Source organism: Ursus arctos, unplaced genomic scaffold, assembly GCF_023065955.2.
Source record: "Ursus arctos isolate Adak ecotype North America unplaced genomic scaffold, UrsArc2.0 scaffold_2, whole genome shotgun sequence".
NCBI lineage: Eukaryota > Metazoa > Chordata > Mammalia > Carnivora > Ursidae > Ursus > Ursus arctos.
The window spans coordinates 9,327,824-9,349,135 of NW_026622874.1; the positions used below are offsets into that span (position 1 = coordinate 9,327,824).

The 21,312-nt window shown below is 39.4% G+C and overlaps 1 protein-coding gene across 4 annotated transcripts in view; it reads left to right on the forward strand.

Annotated features, from left to right (window-relative positions):
- The window catches only part of POU2F1 (POU class 2 homeobox 1), a 174,277-nt gene that overhangs the window by 141,324 nt on the left and 11,641 nt on the right, over positions 1 to 21,312 (forward strand). For all 4 annotated transcript variants that reach the window (XM_026509458.4, XM_048225450.2, XM_044387954.3 and 1 more), the window contains 6 exons: positions 2,693 to 2,834; positions 3,775 to 3,920; positions 5,143 to 5,322; positions 7,333 to 7,438; positions 19,140 to 19,482; positions 20,207 to 20,295. In XM_026509458.4, the coding sequence (XP_026365243.1) occupies positions 2,693 to 2,834; positions 3,775 to 3,920; positions 5,143 to 5,322; positions 7,333 to 7,438; positions 19,140 to 19,482; positions 20,207 to 20,295 (1,006 nt within the window). The remainder of the gene's footprint in view (positions 1 to 2,692; positions 2,835 to 3,774; positions 3,921 to 5,142; positions 5,323 to 7,332; positions 7,439 to 19,139; positions 19,483 to 20,206; positions 20,296 to 21,312) is intronic.

Below are 21,312 nucleotides of genomic sequence, written 5' to 3' on the forward strand. Positions count from 1 at the left end.
GTCTACCTCTGCCCTTCCTCCTGCTCTCTCTTTCTCTCTCTGTCTCTCTCTCAAATAAGTAAGTAAAATCTTATCAAAGAAAAGTGTATCAAGAGATATTATATAGTTCAGATAATGTATGAGGCCACTGCTTAAAATATTTCCTTTTGTGAGGAAGAACCCAACATGGTAGTAACAAGAGCATATATCAAATTAATGAGAATTAGTATATTAACTGAGGGGGCTGTTGCTTTTTATTCATTTAAATAAGGGACGCCTGGGTGGCACAGTTAAGTGCCCAACTCTTGGTTTTGGCTCAGGTCATGATCTCAGGGTCATGAGATCAAGCCCCATGTCAGGCTCTGCACTGAGTATGGAGTCTGCTTGGGACTCCTCTCTCTCGCTGTGCTCCACCACCGCTCCCTCCCCCCACCTCCGCTTGCTCTCTCTCAAATAAATAAATAAATCTTTTTTAAAAAATTTTTAATATGAAGTAAAGTTATATTGTATAAATCTCACATGGCTCTGCCATAGTTGTATTGAGTTGATGGCGTGCTTTATGTCTAGCCACCATTTAAGGCATTGTTTGTTTTTATAATGATGTGATTTTTTTATGTGTTATTTTTGTGTATTATCAATATTGTTACTTGTCATAGAAAAATATTACAGAAGTTTTTGAGAATTTCTTAGCAAATTATGCAGATACGATGTCAGAAGACATTTATTTTCATCTAACTACTATAGCAGGTCTTCTATTCAAAGAATTGCAAGGTTTAGTTGGCCCAGCTTTCTAGAAAGCTATAATCTAAACAAATAAAGTGGCCCAGACATGAATATATGTGACAAACCAAGCATGTTTAGTGCCTGAAATATAGTAGGCACTTAGTGAATATTTGTTGATTGAATGAAGTAAGATTTAATAAATGTATAGAGATATCGATATAGATAAACATGTATCTACAGATATATTTGTATATAAATATAATGGATATCATTTATGCCCCGCTCACACTAACCTGGTTCTTTCAGTTTTACTATAATTGGAAGGAAATCAATAAGCAGTCCATTTCTGTTCTTCTTAGAGATTTGTGTATTCAAAGGTGTCAATGAAACTTTCTGTGATGGTGGGAATGTTCTGTATTTCTGCTGTGCGGAACAATAGCCACTATCCACACGTGGCTCCTGAGCACTTAAAAGACGGCTAGTGGTGCTGGGAACTGAGTTTTTAATTTATTTGATTTGAATTACTTTAAGTTTAAATAACCACATCAGTTCAAGTTCTGATATTCTCTATACCTCACTTTATCAGATAGTTTGAACATTTAAACCTATATCTGTTAAACTTTTTATCAGAAGTTGCTCACCAGTAAGAAAATGGAGGTTTCTTAATAATGTTTTTTCCTGGGACGCCTGGGTGTCTCGGTCGGTTAAGCGTCTGCCTTCGGCTTAGGTCATGATCCCAGGGTCCATCTTGGCATTAGGCTCTCTGCCCGGCGGGGAGCCTGCTTCTCCCTTTCCTTCTCCCTCTGCCGCTCTGCCTGCTTGTGCTTGCCCTCTCTCTGTGTCAAATAAATAAATAAAATCTTTAAGAGAAAAAGTTTTTTCCTTTCCTTAAAGACCACCTAATGCGGGTGCTAATAAATGATGTAGTATCTAAAAGAATGGATTGAGGGGGTGGGGGAGCCAAAGGACTAGGATAATCCCAACTCAGAATAAGTGTTGCCACAGTTGTTGGGAGTTGGCTGTTGCATAGTAGAATTGGCTGTGTCGTGTTTAGGGCTAGAAATGTTGCCTTTCTGTCCTGCCACTAAACTAATTGAAATGAGAGCACGGATCATTTAAACTCCGTGAGTTTCTATTGCCTGTATATAAAATAACTATTAAGATAGGGCTTTTTTCAGCTTTAACAAGAGAGATTCCGCCAGAAGAAAAGCACTGTATACATTTCAAAGGTTATAGGCTTATAAAGAAAGACATCTTTTGTAATATATTCAGGGGATCATTGTTCTATTGCTATAAGGTTACCAAGTTTCCAGTGCCCGTGAAGGTTTAACTAAGTGGGTCAAACCTCTCTACTGTGAATTTCTATCTCTATAATGGTTACAAAAGTAGTCTTTTAGGATACCTGTTTTTGTAACCAACTTTGAAATCCAAACTAAGGGTGGAAAATAGATTTTTTTCACTGCTTCCAGAAATACTTTACGGGGGGCAGGAGGGAGGGTGCAGGGAGAGTGAGGCATTATTTCTAAAATTTTAAAGTGATTTACAGGAAGTTTGGCTAGTTCAGAGATACCTGAAGTTACCTAAACATTTACATCTATTAACCCTGTAGGTGATACAGGTAACAGCTTTTAAGGATTATGTAAATCATTGTGGTTGCATCTGTTAAGGGGCTTATGAAAATATCAGCAGTATCTTTTGAAACTTAGAAATATTTGATGTCTTGGTTATTACATGAGGGAGCAAGAAGAGACTCAAAACGGAGAGAATATGGGAGTTAAGAATTTTGTCATCATCAAGGCCTCACTGACATTCCTCGTTGAATGCTGTGCTCGGCTTAAGGCTGGGTGCTTTTGTGGGGCTCAATCAATGGAATGATTGTCGAGTCTTTAAAACAGTTACTGGAGCAGCACCCTAGAGGGAAGGCTTTGGACATTAGTGAGACAAATCTCTTCTCTTCCTCTTCCCCCTTCTGCTCTGTATTATTGTGCAGGGCGATGTTGGGCTCGCGATGGGTAAACTGTATGGAAATGACTTCAGCCAAACTACCATCTCTCGCTTTGAAGCCTTGAACCTCAGCTTTAAGAACATGTGCAAGCTAAAGCCACTTTTGGAGAAGTGGCTAAATGATGCAGGTGAGTGAATATGTAAGACACTTCCTCACTGTCCAGTGGCATTTTACTGGGGAGTTGTTTACACTTGGGTTTATGTTTCCTACTGCGTTATTGCGACTTGAGACATCGAGGCTCACTAATGTTGGGAGGATCAATATAAATTACGACTCCAGAAAGTAGAGAGTAATTCACTTAAATCTAGTAATTACAATGTACATAATGAGCAATAATTTTTAGCCTTGGAATATTTCTTGTATTTGAGCCAGGGTTAGGGGTAGTTGGAGGAAGAGGATAAGAAATCATATGCATTTAGAGACATTTGAAAAACAAATTTATAGGTTCTTCTTTGATGAATTATCATAAACTTATTATTGATCATATTTTTGCTTTTGTTATTAAAAATGACCACATATTTCATACATAAAAAGCTGAGCTGCTAGTTTTAACTAAGTCTTTTGTACTGAGAGTTCCTTTTGAAAAATTTGGATGTTGAGTCACAGAATCATAGGCTGTGAGAGCTGTAAGGAGCCACAGAGATCTCCTAGACTGTAGTTCTCGTTATAGATGGGAACCAAAGTCAGGTCTCTGGAAAAGACAAACCTGTAATATCCACCCTGGGACAGTCTGCTTCCATAACTCTGGATGCGGCCTCAGCATCTGTAGTCTTACTGAGTTCCACAGGTCAGAATATCTGATTCTACAAACAGTGCAAAGAAACGCAGAGATGTCTATGACACGACCAGGGTCATTAGACTATTAAATGACAGAACCTTGTTTAAACTTTAAAGAATTTAGAAAGATCTATGGTATGAATGATGTTTTAATGTAGGTTATGAAAACCCTTCCATGCTTGCTTTTAAACTTAACATGTTCCGGTCAGTTTTGTTGTTGTTAATAAATGTATAATATGCATGAATCATGCTCCACTAACTTGATTTCTGTGTTTTCTTCTTCCTTACAGAGAACCTCTCATCTGATTCAGGTCTCTCCAGCCCAAGTGCCCTGAATTCTCCAGGGCTGGGAATGGAAGGCTTGAACCGTAGGAGAAAGAAACGCACCAGCATAGAGACCAACATCCGTGTGGCCTTAGAGAAGAGTTTCTTGGAGGTTAGTTTTTACTTTTCACAGACATGTGATTGTCTGTGTAATATTAGGTGCTATAGATGATAAAAGACGGGCTTGCCGGCCTCAGTCCTTATAGATGCTTCTAACATAGTGGAGAGCAATAGACAAAGCCAGTTAGTGAACATCGGAAACCGAACCGGAGCACGTCCGGGTTCAGGAGAGTGCAGGCTCACGACCGTGTGAGCCCCAGTGTGACCAGAAGCAGAGGAAATGCACAAGCCAAGGCATCCAGGGAGGAAAAACCAGGAGGTAGATCCGGCGACACAGTGTCTGTGTGCCTCCAGTAGTGGTTTGGGACTAGAACACTGTAGGCCTTGGATGTCAGTAGTTCAAGTTCGTTCCAACAGCTGTTTGGCCTCTTGTTTGTTTGTTTGTTTGTTTGTTTGTTTGTTTGTTATTGCCCCGGGAATATCACAATCAGAGCTTCCAATAAAATTTTGACGTCTCTAATTTAAAAAAGGCTTGAGCACAGTGGAAGGAACATTGACTCAGGAATCTGTATCCATTTTACCGCTCTTAGTAACTGTGTGATGGGTCAAGTGACTTGATTTCTTATGCTGAAGTCCCTTTATCTGTGAAACACCTGCCTTTCCTGCCCCTGAGGCTTATTGCCTACCTCATCGTCCTAGTAGAAGCACGTGCATGAGGCACTGAGAAACTCGTAAATTCCTGCTAATATATAAATTTATATTGATTATGAATTTTATTCAAGATTAATAGCCCTTAAGAAAAAAAATACTCAAGAATAACTTATTCTTGGGGCACCTGGGTGGCTCGGTGTTTAAGCTCCTGCCTTCGGCTCAGGTCATGATCTCAGGGTCCCAGGATTGAGTCCTGCGGTAGGCTCCTTGCGCAGCTGGGAGTCTGCTGCTCCTTCTGACTGCCCCTCCCCCTGCTTGTGCGCTCTCTCTCTCTCTCTCTGACAAATAAATAAATAAAATCTTAAAAAAAAAAAAGGAATAACTTATTCTTAGTTAATATGAATAAGTTTAATAAATAGATGTTCATTAGAATGTTTATAGAAGTTCTTTGTTAAAAGCGGGTCAGTATGGTTGTATATATCCCAGCTTCATTCTCTGATTTGTCCCTCTCCATTTGTTTATTTATGTCAGTAGTTTACAAAGTTATCCTCCCCCCCAAAAAAATTTTTTTAATTAAAAAAATAAAAAGTTTTTCCAAAAGGTGATTTTTTCCCCCCCTTTAGAATCAAAAGCCTACCTCGGAAGAGATCACCATGATTGCTGATCAGCTCAGTATGGAAAAGGAGGTGATTCGTGTTTGGTTTTGTAACCGCCGCCAGAAAGAAAAAAGAATCAACCCACCAAGCAGTGGTGGGACCAGCAGCTCACCTATCAAAGCAATTTTCCCCAGTCCAACCTCACTGGTAAGGATAAAAAATAGAGGATGCAAGCTAAAGGACTAATTTTTATAATTTTACAAATGATCTGTGAAATTGACTTATTTCGTAATAGTAATTTATTGTGTATATATATATATATTCATGTTGAGTAAGTATATATAAATTTGTATTTTAAATGTTACTAAAGTGGGATGCCTGGATGGCTCAGTTGGTTAAGCGTCTGTAGGGAGCCTGCTTTTCCCCCTGCTTGTCTCTTACTCTCTGACAAATAAATAAATAAAATCTAAAAAAAAAAAGAGAGAGAGACAGAAAGTTTAAAAAAAAAAAATGCTACTAAAGTAATTAAATCTCATGTTGTCATTAAGCCAAGAACTTAGTGATCTTTCTTTTTTAAAGTGAACAATTTTAATTCTTTCCTGTTTCGTGGTGGTTCCAGTATTCTCTTCTCTGATGTAGTTTATTAGGTTACTCTGTAACTGTGGGAGCAGATTTGCTGGATTCCAATTACCTAAAAAAAGTCTTTAGTTGCTTTTTATTCATGTTGGGTTTTGGGGGTTTTTGTAGTTGTTTTGTTTTGAGAGGGAGTGGGCATGAGGGGGGAGGAAAGGGAGAGAATCTCAAGCAGACTCCCCACTCAGCATGGATCCAACACAGGGCTCAGTCTCACAACCCTGAGATCACGACCTGAGCGGAAATCAAGAGTTGGACGCTTAACCAGCTAAGCCACCCAGGCGCCCCTATATTCATGTTGGGTTTTAAAGCCCAGTTTATTAAACTTACATGAGGAAGTGACAGTAAATTCCCAGATAACTTGTATAAATTCAACCATCTCACGTGTTCACTCTCCAACATATGTGGGGCCTTTCATTGATAACCTCACTGAGGCACTTCCACACATTGCTTTGGAATAGTATTCTAGACTGAGGGGACATGCAGTGCTCATGTACTCTCTTGATGTTAAGGATGATGGCACATGGGACTCCATATTTCAACCAGGATTCCACAGATAAGAAGATTGTTGGGTTTGCATTTCTGATCTTTCCTTGTTCATTTGTTTCTGTTGTATTTGAATATCATTCTATACTGGGATGCTTTTTATGTATTTATTTTTTAGATATTTATTTATTTATTCGAGAGAGAGAGGGAGAGAGCACAAGCAGGGGGAGCAGCAGAGGGAGAGGGAGAAGCAGGCTCCCTGAGCAAGGAGCCTGATGTGGGGCTTGACTCCAGGATCCCGGGACCACGGCCTGAGCCAAAGGCAGACACTCAACCAACTAAGCCACCCAGGCGCCCCTTGGATGCTTTTTTAAACTAAAGTCATCATTAAGAGCACGTACTGGTTGTTAAGGAAAGGCAGTGGTTGTTGAATGGTTGGGCTTTAATCACGAAGTTCGTGACATAGTAGTTATGAAAAAGATAGTCATTAGATTCAGTTCTGTTTTCTGTAGGTGGCTGTTTTGTGTTTTGGATTCATTTGTACTAAAAGGAAGACAGTATTTCTTACAAAACTGTGGAAGTATCTTATGTTATTTCAAAGAGAAGCTGTCAGCTTTTTAAAATTTTGCTTCACATTCTTTCCATAATATCATTTCATTAAAATAAAAAACAATGCAGTCTTGTCCCCACATGACCAAAAATAAAAGCAGTCCAAGAACCCCTGATACTCTGATCCTATTGAATAGTTGTCTTGTGTAGATTAAGTTGATAGTTAGTAGAATATTCCTTACTTACTTGGAGTCTGTCTGACTTCACATTATTTGAAATTTAGAAATGTTTTTTATTACTTTTTTTAAACCCGGGCAAAGTGATTTCTCCTATCAGAGAAAACCATCTTCTAATAGCAGCCTGTGAACATGTCTATTTTCTCAATTCGAAGATCAAAAGATGATTATAAAATTATTTCCTCTTAGGCCCTTTAAATTCTGTTGTATCTGGAATTTAAAAATTTTTATAGGCAAAATACATCTTCAATATTGATTTAAATTTTTTTATTTTCTAAAAATGCTTTTGCATATTTTCATTTCTGACCTCTAGGTGGCAACCACGCCAAGCCTTGTGACGAGCAGTGCGGCAACGACCCTCACCGTCAATCCAGTTCTCCCGCTGACCAGCGCTGCGGTGACTAACCTCTCTGTTACAGGTAAGCAGCAGCCTGGCCCTGCGGCTGGCCAGCAAACAGTAGGCCCATGACAGGTCTCTCTGAGAATTGTGAATTAAATTGTGAATTCAGGCTCTAACTAGAAATACCTATTGCTTTTTTTTGAAAAGTCATATATGAAAACCTGAACTCCAAAAAATGAGCATAATTAATTTTGTCAGAAAGAATACTTTCACATAAAGGTTTCCTGATCTGTTTTGTTCTTTCCCACATTACTCTCATCTTCTACATTGTTCCCAGACTTACCTCTCAAAAGTCACAACTTTTTTTTCAAGTAACTCCTTAAAAACCTTCAGTGGCTGCAGCTTTTTGTATTCAGGAAAGCATCCAAGTTCATCATCAGTTCATAGAAGGTTATTTTCAGTCTGGATCTTATCTTCCACTAGTCTTTTCTCCCTTCCATCCTCAACACACAGGAAGATTCCTTCCATGCCTTTGTGTAAACATCCGCACTGCCAAAAATGTTATCCCAGCCTGCACTTCTCTCCGATAGCATGACACACTCCTCCAGCTTAGGTATCAGTTCTTTCTAGAAATACTCTTGCTTTCCCAGGAAACTGTTCATTTCCACCTGTGTGTATTATAAATGACTATATTTTTATACTTTTGTCTTTTCCAATAGACTTTACACTTCTCAAAAGATCTGAATATTCTTTTTGCAATCTCAGTGTCTAGGTTAGTGCCTGACACATTCACTATAAAATGAACAAATAATTCTTTTTCCTTAGGCCTCCTTTAAAACAGCACATTTCCCAAGTACATTTAAAATAACTCAGTGTTGTCATCAGAAGTTTTTTAGAGATATGTGATGCCTAAGGCATTCTGTAATTATTCACCAGGTTGATGATCTGCTAGTGAACCCCCGAATGGATTTGTGGTATTTCACAATCAAGCTTCAGTTTAACCTAGAGTTGAGGAATTTGATCGTCTTCACTCATGTTTTAAGTTTGTTATAACACTTCTTTGGTTCTGTGATCTAACTGAATGACTTTATATAGTTATTAAATTTCTAAGTTGTTAGGAAATCTCATAATTTTATTTATTTAGAGTAGCACTTTTTTTTTTTTTTTTAAGTAGGCTTAAAGTAGAGCCCAATGCAGGGCTTGAACTTACCACCCTGAGATCAAGACCTGGGCTGAGATCAAGAGTTGGGTGCTTAACTGACTGAGCCACCCAGGCACCCCTAGAATAGTACTTTTTTACCTTTTTGGGTTTTAGAGTTCCTGGAAATTTTGATGAAAGCTTTAAACTTACCCCTCACAAAATAGACATACCCACAATTTTTAGTAAAATATAAGGAGGTTCATACATGACAACTCCCATCAGTCGAGCCATTTTTGGATGCCTTAGGAGTAGAGATTATAAGGTAAGAACCCCCATGTTTGGGGCAGCTGGGTGGCTCAGTCGTTAAGCGTCTGCCTTCGGCTCAGGGCGTGATCCCAGGGTCCTGGGATCGAGCCCCACATTTGGCTCCCTGCTCCGCTGGGAGCCTGCTTCTTCCTCTCCCACTCCCCCTGCTTGTGTTCCCTCTCTCGCTGGCTGTCTCTCTGTCTGTGTCAAATAAATAAATAAAATCTTAAAAACAAAAACAAAAACCCATGTTTGAGAGTGTATAGTATTCAGCATTTCGGATTAGTAAGCAAACTGTTGGTGATTGGTTGCTCTTGTTTTGGGCACTGGGAACGTGAAATCCTGGACTTTAAGGAACTCACCGTCCACCCTGCCTGCCATCACCTGTTAAATTATAAACTGAACTTCTCCTTCCCAACAAATTATAAGTCATATTACATTAGGCCTAAAGATACCATCTTTTGCAGAACAATTCCTTATAGTTCAAATAGAACTTAATAGAACAAGCAGCTTTGCAGATTTTCTAAAAATGTGGCAAAAATCTGAAACGGAAGGTAATTTTTAGGAGATACACATACTCAAAACTAGCTAAAAATCTTCTGTCAGTTTTTGATGGTCCTAATTGACCAATGACATTTCCCTGAGCTCAGCTGCTCAGCCCATTTGTGTGCATTTAATTATAACTACTTTCTAAAATGTTGGTAACTGGGGTGCCTGGGTGGCTCAGTCGGTTAAGCGACCGACGCTTGATCTCAGCTCAGGTCTTGATCTCAGAGTCGTGAGTTCAAGCCTCCCATGGAGCCTACTTAAAAAAAATAAATAAAAAATGAAGTGTTGGTAACTTTTTTGGAATGAATTTTTTCTTCAGTTCTTAAAAAAATTGAACATTATCGGAAACTCAAATAGGAAAAATCATCCCAATGAGCTCTTCTTATTTTGCCTCTAAATCTTTTATATATATATATGTACGATTCTAATAGTGTTTAGTGTGTCCTAGTTTTTTTTTAATTTCTTATCTTACAATAAGTGTTACCCCTGTTATAGTTTTTACCTTTCTACTTATGATTGTATTGAACGGTTGTATCAAAACTTTGTAAACATTTCCATATGGTGCCATCATGGCTCACTTCTACCTAGAATGACCAGCTTTTTCAGTTTGAGTCCCGCAAATCTTGCATCCCAAGAAACCCCTCAGTCTCTGAACCACATAACTGGTCTTGCTTATTCAACATGGTATCCCTCGTGTCTAGCACACCATGATACTCAGTAACTAATTATTAAAGGAATGAAGTTTTCACTGTTATAAATAATGCTATAATGAGAACCTTTGTACATACTTATTTTTTAATTCTTTATTTTTACGTAATTTCAGATTTACAGAAAAGTTATAAGAATAGTTCAGAGAAATCCCACGTCTCTTCCCTTAGATTCTCCAAATGGGAAAATCTTACTGTATTTGCTTTTTCTCTTCTTTTTCTCTTTCTATGTATGTGATGTTTTTCTGAACTGTTTTAAGAGTAAGTTGTAGACATGCTACTTTATCCCTACTTCATTGTGTATTTTCTAAAAAACAAGAAATTACCGTATATAGCCGGAATACAGTTATCAGAAATCAGGAAATTGGGGCGCCTGGGTGGCACAGCGGTTAAGCCTCTGCCTCCGGCTCAGGGCATGATCCTGGCGTTATGGGATCGAGCCCCACATCAGGCTCCTCCGCTATGAGCCTGCTTCTTCCTCTCCCACTCCCCCTGCTTGTGTTCCCTCTCTCGCTGGCTGTCTCTATCTCTGTCGAATAAATAAATAAAAAAATCTTTTAAAAATATATATATTTTTAAAAAAAAAAAGAAATCAGGAAATTAACATTGACTCGGTCCTAATATCTAGTAAACAATTCACAGTCATATTTTGCCAGATGTGCCAATACTGTCTCTTATAGCAAAAGGAAATCTTAAATCATTCATTGCATTCAGTTGCTGTGTCTCTTTAGTCGTCTTAAATTGGGGACAATATGAGTCTTTCTTTATATTTGAGGACATTGATTTTCTGAGGAATGTAGCTCTTTATTTTGTAGATGTTTTGTTTGATGTTTCTTCGTGATTAGATTCAGATTATGCACTTTGGGCAAGAAGACCACAGAAGTGATGTTGGGTCCTCCTTTGCATGATATGAACACACATGCTGGTGTGTCCCACTACTGGTGGTATTGACTTCGGTAATTATATTAAGGTGGTATACGTCAGGGTTTTTCATTTGTAGTTATTATTTTACTCTTCACAGCTAGTAAATGGCAAATTTGAGACTACAGATATCCTGGGTTTGTTTTCAAACCTTTGCCCACTAGTGTCCATTGACGATTTTTGCATGGATCTGTTATTATGATTCTCAAATAATCCTATCGTTTCTTCTACGTTTATTAGTTGCCTTTCAACTGTAAGGATGTACTTTTCCTGTTCCCCTATTTCTCTGTCTATATCAGTATGGACTCAGATGTCCTTTCTGTATTCAGTAGGTTAGAATCCTACTATCACTTTTTATTTTAATGTTCAAATTGTTCTTCAGTTTGCCAGGGGGAGCCCCTCGGTGGTGGCTCTTGTACTTTCTCGACACGTCCCTAACATTCTTTGAGTGCTTCCTTTTTTTTTTTTTTTTTTTTTTTTTTTAGATTTTATTTATTTATTTGACAGAGAGACAGCCAGCGAGAGAGGGAACACAAGCAGGGGGAGTGGGAGAGGAAGAAGCAGGCTCATAGCGGAGGAGCCTGATGTGGGGCTCGATCCCAGAACGCCGGGATCACGCCCTGAGCCGAAGGCAGATGCTTAACGACTGAGCCACCCAGGCGCCCCGCTTCCTTATTTTTTGGCACAAGATGTTTAGCCTCATCTTAAAGTTTCTCTGCTCCAGGCTTCAAACCAGCCATTTCTTCAAAACTCCCTAGTTCTTTTTAGTGAGGAAAGGTGTGTAGACACCAAGATATAGATGCCTTTATTGATATTGGGTTGTCATTGCTGTGAGGGCATCTCAATAGAAATAGACATACGTGTGCATATACATACAATAATATGTGTGTTTGGACAGACACATGTAAATTTATTTTTATATATAGATCCATACATGTCTATATGCATTTTTCTTTATCTACTTTTAGTAAAATCCATGAGTTCATACTGATATCTCCAATTCAGCCCAACGCCCTATAGTTTATTCTTTTCTATCCTTACCTTTTTCCATATGTTAACTCCCTTCACAGTGACAATGAGCAGCCTGGCTCCTATTATCAATACTACTGTTACTTAATTGCTCAATCCCGTAGTGAAAACAAAGTGGTTTTAAAATTGCTGACCCATGCCTCTAAACAGAAAAGGCCTACTAATTTGAGATCCATGTTTGTCTAGAGTTCTTGTCTTTAACCTGAAGGCGTATAGTCCAAATACTGTGTTCAGAAGTTGTTTGGGTTAGTTCTTTCTGTCTCCTCTTCAGCATAGTTACGTTATTCATTTGAAATTCAGTTTGTTTTGCTTGTATTCAGTATTAGTGTTCTTCTTCCTCTCATCCTTGTGATTTTTTTTTTAAGTCCATGAGATAATAGCATATCATCAAACACTGGTTTCAAAAGTCAGGACTATACAGAAAGTTCTCTTCAGAATAATGCCGTTCCCTTCTATTGTAATTCTCTTTTTCTGACAACTCTGAGCTTGGACTCTCCTCAGGACTCTGTTGAGGTGAGTAGCTCTCAGTTCTGTCATAGTCATCCTCTGTGCCCTTCTGGACTCAAGCTGGTTTCCCTACCACCAAATTTCAACCTCTTTCTCATTTCTGCAAGTCTATCAAAATCTCAAGTCCTCTGATATCTGTCCCCAGAGCTCTTACTTCCTTTTTCCTTTACCATCATTTGGAATAGGATTTTAGAAACGAGGAGGAAAAAACCATGTCCTCAGTTTACCATCTTCTAAGAGAAATCTTGTCTTATTGACACAGTTGCTTTTCTTTTCCAGTATTTAGCGTAGTGCTTGGCACAGTATAGCCCCCTGGTAAGCTTTCCTAGAATAGATACAAGAATGATCATGACTGTACTCCCCCAGAAAGACATGTGTTCTGACGTGTCTCAAAGACACAAATTCAACAGCCTTTAATAATCTCAACTCAACATGCTCTGCCCCAGTTTTTTCCCAAAACATTATTTCATAACCATATGCAACCCCAAACCCATTAGCAGTCCCTCCCCATTGACTCCTCACCCTACTCCTGGCTGGTCCACCCTGTCTCTGCAGATATGCTAGTTTTGGAGATTTTCATACAAATAGAATAATACATTATATGGTCTTCTGTGTCTGGCTTCTTCCATTTAGTGTAACATTTTCCAAGGTTTATCCATTTTGTGGAATATATCAGTACTTCATTCCTTTTTTATGGTTGTGTGATATTTAATTCTATGGCTATCACACATTTTGTGTATCATTTATGAATTGATGGACATTTGAGTTGCTTTCAGTTTTGGGCCATTTTGAATATTGCTGCTGTGAGCATTTGTGTGTAGGTTTTTATGTGGACATGTTGTCTGTTCTCTTGGGCATATATTTAGGAATGGAATTGGAGCATTGTGTGGCATACTGGAATATTATGAATAACTTTATGCCCAAAAAAAATAATGCAATTTAGATGAAATGGATAAATTCTGAGAAAGACACAGATTATCCAAACTCAAAAAAAAAAAAAGAAAACTTAAATAGACTTAAAGCAAGCAAAGTAAATGAATCATTAATGTAAAGCCTTTCCAAAAAGAAAAGCTTAGGCCCAGATGGCTTTAGCAGTGAGTTCTGTCAGATATTTAAAGAAGAAATGAAGTTAATCTTCAGCTGTCTCTTCCAGAAGATAGAGGAAGGACAGCTCATCATATGAAGCCAATATTACCTTGATACTAAAGCCAGACAAAGATACCCCCCCAAAAAAATTATAGGCCCCTATGCCTTCTGAAAATAAATATACACAAAAGCACTCAGCAAATTTTAGCAAATCGAATCCAGTAACATACAGAAAAGATTATACATCACCACCAAGGGGGACTTGTCCCAGGAATGTACGGTTGGTTTAATAATAACTGAAAACCAGGTAATGTAATACAGCACGGCAACAGAAGAAAGGACCAGAACCACATGAGCATCTCGGTAGATACAGGAAAAGCATTTGACAAAATCCAACACCCATTCATAATAAAAACCTGGAATAGAAGAGAACGTCCTCACCTGGTAGAGAATAAAGAGCATCTGTTAAAAACCTGCAGCTAACAGCATACTTCATGGTGAAAGACTGAATGCTTTCCCCTAAAACTGGGAACAAAGCAGGCTCTTGTAGACGGATTAACATTGTACTAGGGGTTATAGCCCGTTTAACAAAGGGGAAAAATGAAAAATATCCAATTTGAAAGGGAGAAAGTTAAACTCCTTATTTGCGTTATTATATGTATGTATGTGTATGTGTGTATCCACACAGCAAAAAACCTACTAGGACTAATAAATGAATTTAGTGTTGCTGCAGGATGCAAGATCGACATATAAAAATCAGTTGTATTTGGATATACTATCAGCGAGCAGTCCAAAAATGAAATTACAAAAATAGTTTTATTCACAATAGCTTCAAAAAGAATAAAATACTTGGGAATAAATCTAACAAAAGAAGTGCAAGACTTATACAGTGAAAACTGCAATTTGCTGAGAGAAATTAAAGAAAGTCTAAATAAGCGGAGATATTCCGTGTTCATGGTTTAGAAGACTCAGTATTTTTAAGATGATAGTATTCTCTGACTTGATCTATAGATTCATACAATTGTAGTAAAAATCCTAGCAATTTTTTTGCAGTAATTATCGTGATAAACTCATTCTAAAATATATATGGAAGGGACCCAGAATAGCCAAAACAATTTTGAAAAAGAAGGAAGTTGGAGGACTTAAATATCCTGATTTCAGAGCATAGGGTAAAGCTATGTAATAAACACAGTATGCTACCAGCATGAGGACAGACAATAGATTAATGAAGAGTCCAGAAACAAACCTTTAAATTTATGCTCTGCTGACTTTTGACCGAGGTACCAAAGCAGTTCAGTAGCAAAAAGCTACTCTTCACCAGCTGGTTCTGAGACAATTGGATGTCCACATTCATGAAGATGAATTTAGATCTTTCCTGATACCATGCACAAAAATTAGGAAGAAAGTATCAAAGGTCTAAATGTAAGAAATAAAATTTTTAGAAAACAAATAGAAAATTTTTATCACCTCGGGTTAGGCAAAGAGTTTGTAGACACAGCACCAAACACAATCTATAGAAGAAAAAAGTATGATAAATTGGAATTTATTAAAAGCAGAATCTTCTGTACTTTAGAAGACATTTTAAGAAAATGAAAAGACACCCACAGACTTGGAGAAAACATTGCAAATCATATACCTGATAAAGGAACTATGTCTAGAGCGTATAAATAACTTACAATTAAGTAGTAAAAATATAAACAACCTCATTTTTAGAAGGGCAAAAGCTTTTAATATACATAATGCCAAAGAACATATAGAAATGACTAACAAGCACTTGAAAAGATACTCAACCTTATAACTCATTAGAGAATTGCAAATTAAAACTGTAGATATTATTTCAGACTCACTATATAATGGCTATCATCAAAAAGACCAAAAATAATAACTGCTGGCCTGGAACCCTCATGCTTTGCTGGGGTAATGTAAAATGATACACAGCCCTTTTGGAAAACACTTCGGCAGTGTCTTAAAAGTTAAATGTAAATTTATCATTTTGCCTGGTAAGTCCCCAAGAGAAATGAAAGCATGCCCACACAAAACCTTGGTGCGGATGATCATAGCAGCATTATTCGTAATAAGCAAATACTGGAAACAAGCCGATGCCCATTAAGTGGTGAATCAGTAAACACGATGTGGTCTGCCCATGCAGTGGAATACTTTCCAGCCAGAAAAAGGAGGTATTGATTTGTGCTACAACGTGGATAAACCTTGAAAACAGTATGCTAACTGAAAGAAGCCAGATGAAAAAGATCACAAGTCGTATGATTCCATTTATGTCAAGTGTCCTGAAACGTAAATCTGTAGAGAGAAAAGCAGATGACGAGGAGGGCTGTAGGTGGGAGAGGGGTGCGGCTGCAAACAGGCACAGGGGATCTTGTCTGCGTAGTGCTAGTGTCATACTGGGTGCAGTGGGTGATAGTTGTACGGCTTTGTAAATGTATTAGAAACCATTGCATTTTGCATTTAAAGTGGGAGAATTTTCTGATATATAAATTATGCCTCAAAAATTGTATTTAAAAAAAAAAAAAAGATGAGACGGGAAGTGAGAGGATGTGCCAAACACTATATATTCTGGCGTGTAACTTCCTGCTAACCTTCGAGGTGGGTGCTGGCAGCTTACTTTGCTGTTGAGGACACTGAAGCTCAGCCAACATCAGTTCTCTGGTCAAAGTTGCCCAAGTAATTATGTTGCCAAAAATATAAGGCCATAAAATGTTGATTAAAATATGACTCACAGGGCACCTGGGTGGCTCAGTCGTTAAGCCTTCGGCTCAGGGTCATGATCCCAGAGGCCTGGGATCGAGCCCTGCGTCCAGCTCCCTTCTCAGGAGAGGAGGAGTCGGCTTCTCCCTCTGCCTCTGCCCGCCGCTCCCCCTGCCTCTGCCTGCCGCTCCCCCTGCTTGTGTGCTCGCTCGCATGCTCTCTCAAATAAATAAATAAAATCTTTAAAAATAAAATAAAAAAATAAAATGTGATTCACAAGCTAGGAGAATTTATTTGAAAATTACTAATGCTCGTACGACATATTCTTACTGAAAACACCTGGAATGTGGTTAAAGGATGACAACCAGAAAAAAACACCTGGGAGTGGTTTTTGGAGTCGTCGGCTAGCCCAGGTTCACTTTACTGCTGAGGATGACTGGGACTTTGTTTGTACATATAGGGGATTTTAAGAGAGTGACGCTGAATGGTCTGTCTGAAAGCAGCGGTAGTGGAGAGTGAAAAAAAAGCCTATTTTAAGTCTTTGACCTCAAGATAAGGGGTCTTATGGAAATGGACAGTTTCAGAACTTTGAAAGGGAAGTGTTGCCCATAGATAAAATCAGGGTGGATAAGGTGAGAAATTAGGCAAGAAAAGGTTGAAAAGTGCATTGAAATCTCTTAGTAGTACAAAAGAAATGAGAAAAGACGTTTGCCTTTCTAAATGGAACGAGGGGCAGTTCTTACAGGTATCCAAGTGAAAGAGTGTGACTCTTCCCAGCATAGGACCCAGCACGGTGTCAGGGGCTCAGAGACAACAATGGGGCCATGATTAATGATACCCACACAGGTGCGGTTGTATTTAGGGACAACAGCAATAAAGAGGGAATTTTATCTATTTTTGAGAAGGGAGAAAGAGGAGTAAATGGTCCCTTCGTGTTGATTAGCAATAAGAAAGATATGTTCACGGGATGTACGGAGACCACGTAACACTTCTCTGCAGCAGTATGGGGGGCAGGAGGAGTGGAGTCAGTACCGAAACAGATGATGTCTGATTTCCTCCCAGCTCCATGATGTGTGAAAGAAACACTTCCTTAGAGTTCAAATGAGAACAGATGACTAGATGTTCTTAGTATAGACCAGAAGGCTCGAAAATAGATTTTAGGAGGACAAAACTGAATTTTTTAGGAGAGAGTCTTCTTCAGCTTAGTGATAGATTTTAGCACCAAAAAAGTTATCTTTTATGTAAGGTCTTTGTTCCAATGTGTTTATGGGTTTGAAATATTTATTTTGATTGGTCTAGTTCTTCTATAATGTATCAAGTCTTTTATACCTCACAGAAGTATTATACTGAAAATTTATAGATGCTTTTTGTCTTTTTGAGTTTTCTGTCCTGAGAAAATACCGCTTAGGTTCTGCTTTATACATGTATATGGCCGGTGTTTATACATATATATGGCCGGTGATACCCGAGAACATAGTGAGTTTCGGTAAATTAAGTTCCAGCTGGTGTCGGCAGCCTGTGTTTGTGATATGTGGCATTGACTGAGAACTGACATCGAGGGCCTGTTCTGTATTGCCTTCTGTAAATAGCTTCGCTCACTGGGGACAGCTGGCATCTGCTTTATGGAAGGTTTTCTATCCTGTGACTGCCTGATGAGTCATTTCTACTTTGGGCAAAGAGACTACATTCTTTTCGTCACACTTGCCTTTGTGACTCAACAGGCCTAACTTCTAGACATGTTTTAGCGCTGTGCCGGCCTGCGTGGCAGGACTAGCCACGTGTGCTTTTTAAACACATATAATGGGGCTGGTTCAAATTGAGATGTGCCGTAAGCGTAAACTACACACCATTTTCAAAGACTTGGTATGGAAAAAAAATACTTTTCTGAGACTGACTTCATGTTAAAATGACAATACTGTGGAAATAATTTAACCTGTTTCTTTTTAATATTTTCAGTAGGACCACTAGAAAATTCTAAATTACATATTTATTATGTTTCTGTTAGATAACATTGATCTCGAAGATTAAATAATTCCAGTGAATGTGTTCTGGTTTTCACCAGTGATATTTATAATGTCGATTAGTTGTTTGTATACAAGTGTTTGTTGTTCTCCTTACTTCAAAAAGAAGTTTGGGCATCTCGATTTTTTTTTTTTAAGTTCTCTCAAATAACAATTTCCTAAAGCTTCATTTCTCATGCTTTTATGCGATTCATAATGTCCTTGCGTGTTATTGCTTCCATGAATAAGAAAATGTTTACAGTAGGCTTTTTGAGAGCTGATTTTCATTACAGAATAGCTGCTTAAGTTTTTCAGTGCAAAGAAGGCATCTAGACATAGGCCCGTAGTTATTTTCGTACTATTTCTGCAGATGTTATTATTGACACTTAACTTTAGAAAAATATGTAACTTTTCGTTTTTCTTGCCTTCATTGTCTTGTTAGATTTTTCTATAGAGACGACTAAGATTTCTGATGAAGATGCTTTTCAGAAGCAAGGATTGTTTTGCTGATATGCTTGTATTTCGTAGTTAGAGTCTCTTGATTCCTTCTTTTATTTTTTGAATAGGAGGTTGGAAATAGAAAACTGTATTCTCCGTTTCTTCCACGGCTCCTTGATTGCTCTTGCCTCTGAAAGTAAGGTTCATGGTTTCGGTTCTAAAATATTAATTTCCATGAAATCGCTCAACAAGGTTAACAAAAAAGGACCCATTTAGAGATCACTGGCTGATAGATGAATTTTTCACCACTGAGCCTAGAGTAGGGCTGCACAAAGCCACGGTTCTTGGAGAAACCGCCACAGAAGGTCCCTTTCTCCTCTGGTTCTCCTTCAGGCACCACAGACAGCACGTCCAGCAACACTGCCACCGTCATTTCCACAGCGCCGCCAGCTTCCTCCGCTGTCACCTCCCCGTCGTTGAGTCCCTCCCCGTCTGCCTCAGCCTCCACCGCCGAGGCGTCCAGTGCCAGTGAGACCAGCACCACACAGACCACCTCCACTTTGTCCTCTCCTCTTGGGACCAGCCAGGTGATGGTGACGGCGTCAGGGTTGCAAACAGCAGCGGCCGCCGCCCTGCAAGGGGCCGCCCAGTTGCCGGCCAACGCCAGTCTCGCTGCCATGGCTGCCGCGGCCGGCCTGAGCCCAGGCCTGATGGCACCCTCGCAGTTCGCAGCTGGGTAAGCAGCGTTCGCCCCTCGGTCACCGCCGAGAAACAGCCAGGCGCCACCCCCGGAGTTACTCGAAGGGGAGACTTGATCACCATCGTAAATGCCCCCCCAGAATACATAAATCTCTTCAAAGCCATCATCCCTTGGGAGCAGGTAGCTGTATGGTAGCTCGAGGGCCGTGGGTATAGCTGGGCTGCACTTTCCTAGTGCCCTGGGAGAGCAGTAATCCTGGTGTTATTTCCAGATGAAGACACAGAGCACCGGGCCATCAGAGCTGACCTGCCTGAGTTGCGGGGCCAAGAAGAAAGCCCAGAATTCTCCATTAAACTCTCTCCGCTGCCACCTTTCTCATTCCCAGACACAGACGAGCGATAGAGTAACAAGATTCCCAATTTTATTTTATCAAACATATGAGGATTACTTCGTAAATATATTCCTTTCTCTGGCATTTTTGTTTTGTTTTGGGGAAAAAAAAGCATGAAGTAATTCAAAGAAGAGTGAACGTGACTGTGCGGGTTTTAGGTTAACCTGTGTGGATCATATCCTTACTTTGCTTTGTACAAGTAAGCATCAGAGAAAGCAGTGAGCAACCCTCATTCTCATAAGGAGAGTAACAAACATTTCCCTATACTTCCCCAGCCGTATTTTCCTTTTTCTTGTCCTTTTGGGTATATTGTCAAGCTGACGGATGTGCCTGCATTGTAACAAAGTGACTGCTCTTTTGGCCTTACAGAGGTGCCTTACTCAGTCTCAATCCAGGGACCCTGGGCGGCGCCCTCAGCCCAGCTCTCATGAGCAACAGTACACTGGCAACTATTCAAGGTTAGTAGAATCTTTCGCCTGACTTAACTCTTTTTTTTTTCTTCTTAATGAGAGAAGTTTGCTTTGGGGGAGGTGAAGGCGATGGAGAGAGAGAGTTGAATTGATAACGCTGACTAACTTGACAACCAAGAAAATGTCCTTGTAAAAAAGGTTTCTACAAGCACTATAGGTGTTCATTTGTAAGAACAGGGAATATGCCATTAGAAAACCCCTTAAATCTACATGTGAAAATGTGGTTATATGGGTGGGAGGATATCAGAGGGGTTGTCGGATAACAGAAGAAGATATTAAATGAGAGGGGAGTGCCCAGTTATTTAAAAGTTGAGCGGTACCTTCTATGGAGCGGTGGCAGTGTCACAGAGAGATTGTCACTCATGAGAGCAAGTCCTAACCTTAGTGGCCTCTCCAGCCGCCTGCGTCAGTGCGTCCCCGCTGCCCTCCTCCTCCGTACGAGTCCTAGGAATCAAATGCGATGCTTCGGCAAGTGCAACAGTAGCTGCACCTTACGCTTTATTTGGTAACATATAGTTATTTCAGAACTAAAGCCAGTTTGAAAGATGGTTTTCATCTTGTACATCATACTTTAAAAAGTGCTCAAAGTAATGAATAATGCCAGTTAGTTGGCAAAAAGCTGTGTTTTAATGCCCCAGTCACTGTACCCAGTTTGTCTTTTGAATGAAAGTTTAAAATCAGCAATCTTCATTAAAAACAAAAGTATTGGGCTTCACAAATACTCCTTGGAGGATGAAGCCCTCTCGGAAGTTGAGGCCCCAAGATGGCAGCATGGCTCTGATTCGTTAGTTCTCGGCTCTCCCCCTCTCCGGTCCTGCTTGTGCTCGTTAAATTAGTTAGAATACAGCTGTCCAGGCTCTTCCAAAAGTATAAAAATACACTTCAGTTGGTGACAGGAGAGCTCTGGGATTAAGATTAGTCAGCTAAGGGCTGCGCTTTTTCCACCTGGGCTGTAGGGCAAGTCAGTGTAGTGATGTGTGTTGCTTGGCTTCTCTAGGATGGTTT